General features: G+C 58.9%; 2 protein-coding genes across 2 annotated transcripts in view; one reads left to right on the top strand and one right to left on the bottom strand.

Moving 5' to 3' along the window:
• Window positions 1-2,022, top strand: part of SLC19A1 (solute carrier family 19 member 1) — a 3,094-nt gene extending 1,072 nt beyond the window's left edge. Inside the window, 5 exon segments of the mRNA XM_005430634.2 lie at window positions 1-349; window positions 352-573; window positions 828-1,020; window positions 1,104-1,245; window positions 1,345-2,022. The exon segment at window positions 1-349 is cut by the window's left edge and continues 75 nt beyond it. Coding sequence (XP_005430691.2) covers window positions 1-349; window positions 352-573; window positions 828-1,020; window positions 1,104-1,245; window positions 1,345-1,533 — 1,095 coding nt within the window. The 3' untranslated portion in view covers window positions 1,534-2,022.
• Window positions 1,821-3,166, bottom strand: part of COL18A1 (collagen type XVIII alpha 1 chain) — a 19,507-nt gene continuing 18,161 nt past the window's right edge. Inside the window, 1 exon segment of the mRNA XM_031064980.1 lies at window positions 1,821-3,166. This exon segment is cut by the window's right edge and continues 6 nt beyond it. Coding sequence (XP_030920840.1) covers window positions 2,960-3,166 — 207 coding nt within the window. The 3' untranslated portion in view covers window positions 1,821-2,959.

The following is a 3,166-nucleotide window of genomic DNA, read 5'->3' as shown; positions in this document are numbered from 1 at the left end:
AAGCCCGTGCTGGTGCTGCAGAGCCTGAGCCACATCTCCATCTGGCTGCTGCTGGTGCTGGGCACTTCCGTCCTGGCCATGCAGCTGATGGAGTTCTTCTACGGCATCACCATGGCTGCCCGCATTGCCTACTCTTCCTACATCTTCTCCCTGGTGGCCCCGTCCCGCTACCAGCGGATGGCCAGTTATTCCCGCTCCGCTGTGCTCCTGGGGGTTTTCACCAGCTCCGTGTTGGGCCAGCTCTGCGTCACCTTGGGTGGTGTCCCCTTCCTCACCCTTAACTACGTCTCCTTGGGCTTCGTCAGCTTCGGCCTCATCCTCACCCTCTTCCTCGAGCGGCCCCGAGGGGGACACGGGGCTGGCGGGACATGGTGCTCTGCCGGATGCTGCAGGAGCTGGGAGCGCTGGCCAGGCAGCCCCAGCTCCGCCTCTGGTCCCTGTGGTGGGTCTTTAACTCGGCTGGGTACTACCTGATGCTGTACTATGCTCACATCCTCTGGAGTGAGATCTCTCCCACCACGGACAACCGCAGGGTGTACAATGGAGGTGTGGATGCTGCCTCCACTCTGCTGGGTAACTCGCCTGGGATCGGGACACTGGGGGTGTGGGGGGACACTCACGTCCTACTGCCTCCTGTGGGAATGGCTGGGGACACCAGAGAGGCAGGGGGTCGCTGCTGTCCTGCTGCACCCCTTGGGAATGGTGGTCCTTACGGTATTTTTGGTGGTTTGGCATTGGGGATGACGTGATGGTTACTGGGCTGGGTCCCAGCCTAGGTAGGGCAGGGGATCCTTGAGCTGTTCACAGCATCCTTCATCCCTCCTCAGGAGCTGTCGCCTCCTTTGCTGCTGGCTACGTGAAGATCCGCTGGAAGCTGTGGTCAGAGCTGGTGATTGGAGTGGTTACGGCATTCCAGGCGGGATTGCTCCTGCTTATGAATTCCACCACCAACATCTGGCTGTGCTATGCTACCTACATCCTCTTCCGTGGCTCCCACCAGTTCCTGGTGCCCATTGCCATGTGCGTGGGGCTCCTGGGGACCCTCTCCCACCCCGGCGGCCGGGTTGATGCCAGGGGTTCACCAGTGCTCCCATTTTTCCCAGTTTCCAGATTGCTACCTCCCTCTCCAAAGAGCTCTGTGCTCTGGTCTTCGGGGTCAACACCTTCTTTGCTACAGTGCTGAAGACCATCATCACCATCATCGTGGCTGACAAGAGGGGCTTGGGCTTATCCGTGCATCCCCAGGTAAGGGTGCGGTCGCACCTGGGATGGAGGTGGTCCCTGAATGGTGCGGGATGAAGGGTGGGCTCCAAGTGCTGTTCTCCCCTCTCTGCTCTATTGCAGTTTTCTGTGTATTTTGGCTACTTCACCCTGCTGGCCGTGATCTACCTGCTGGCAGCCATCAGAGTGGGTGTCCAGCACAGCCGCCGCAGGCAGCAGGTGGAGCTGGCCCTGGCCAAGGAGCCACGCCAGCTGCCAGTGGAAATTCCAGCACAGGAGAAAAGCCCGGAGGCGGGCACAGTACAAGCCTGAGTGCTGGTGCCACGACACTGTGGCCAGCTCTCGGCTCCCCAAGGGAGCATTGTCATCACCACTGTGTGCTTGGTGTCCTGTCCCACTGCTGGTCCTGGCTGCTGTTCTGTCAAGGATGTAACCGCTGGGACATGTTTTCTGCTCTGTGAGGACAGGGCTGTGCCCCTTCCCAGTCCCCACACACAGAGTGGGGGCAAGATTCCCATGGTGCCACCAGCGTGTGTCACACACAGGGTATGGATGGGGACCCCATCCCGCTGCATCCCCATCATGGCACAGAGCCAGACTACAAGAGAATGTTTCTTTATTCAGTGCCTTTAGAAAATGGTTTATAGGACACAACTGATGACAAAAAAAAATAAAGATCCACACGCTTTAAATTGCATTAATTACACAAAATACAGTAGACTGTAAGAAATAGAAACCGTGTGACTCGCACAGCTTTTATGGTAATAATTTCCATAGAATAACAAAAAAGCTACTTACAAATTTCTCTTTTTTCTATTCTTTTTTTTTTTGGTTTTTTTTTTTTTAGCACCTTGGATTTGCCCCCACCAATTCCAACCAGCTTTGCTGTGCCTTTGCCATTCGAGCCCAGCAAAGGTGGCACGGGGAGGGGGGGATGGCAGTGCCTGCCCTCGGTACCACACGTGCTCAACACGCACACACAGAGAAACACGTGCCAGGGCACAGCTGGCCACGCCTTGGGGCCACCCTGTCACCCCCCTGGCTGGGGCTGTACCTGGGCTGTGGGGGCACAGCCGGGGGTCCCCAGGGTGCGTGGATGGGATGGGGGAGACCAGACCCCCACCAGAGCTCTGCTGGCTGGGAGGTGGAGGTGAGAATGATGATGGGATGGTCCTTACCTGGGGAGGATGGAGACCATCTGGGAGAGGCCCAGCATCACCACAGGACAATCCCTTGGGTGGGATGCTGGTGTCTTGGCTGGAGAAGACCCTGTGGCCTCAGCAGCAGGGATTTGGTTCCAACCCCAAGCTCCTGGTGAGGACAGCGCGGGGCTGGGGGGCTGGGGTGAGAGAGGCCCCACAGGCTTTTGCGGGGAACAGCCCATATGGCAGCACTGAAATCTCCCTGCCGAGCATCCTCCCACCCAGCCATCCCAAAAACAGCAACCGAGCAGGGAGGGGAACAAGCTGAAGTGGTTAAATATTAGGAGTTAGAAGAGGAGGAGGAGGAGGAAGGCCACCAGCCCATGGCTGCCCTGCCCCGGGTGGGACCTGAGCCCCTGCCAACCCAGGGCAGGGGCCATGGCAATACTCTTTGGCTTCAGGTCTGCAGGAGAAGGAAACCCTGCGGGGCAAGAGTGGGCACGTGGAGGGGGCTGAGGGGCCCAGGGGTGCTGGAGTGCAGGCTTGCCCAACCCTCCCCAGGGACATGGGGGTACTCGGGGGTGCCAGGGCGGGTATCACTTTTTGGTGGCGGTCATGAAGCTGTTCTCGATGCAGAGGACAATGAAGGCTTGCTGGCAGCTGCTGGCCGCCTGCTCCAGCAGTTTTCCAGAGGCCAAGGAGGAAGCCTGGCCGGTGACTGCGCGCTCCTCTGTCCGCCATGTCTCGCAGTAGCTCTCGGGCAGGCGCCGACCCTTGGCATCTGCGCCATGCCAGACGCTCTT

The sequence above is a fragment of the Geospiza fortis genome, unplaced genomic scaffold (genome assembly GCF_000277835.1).
Source record: "Geospiza fortis unplaced genomic scaffold, GeoFor_1.0 scaffold474, whole genome shotgun sequence".
Classification (NCBI taxonomy): Eukaryota; Metazoa; Chordata; class Aves; order Passeriformes; family Thraupidae; genus Geospiza; species Geospiza fortis.
This window is presented reverse-complemented; position numbering and strand designations above follow the sequence as displayed.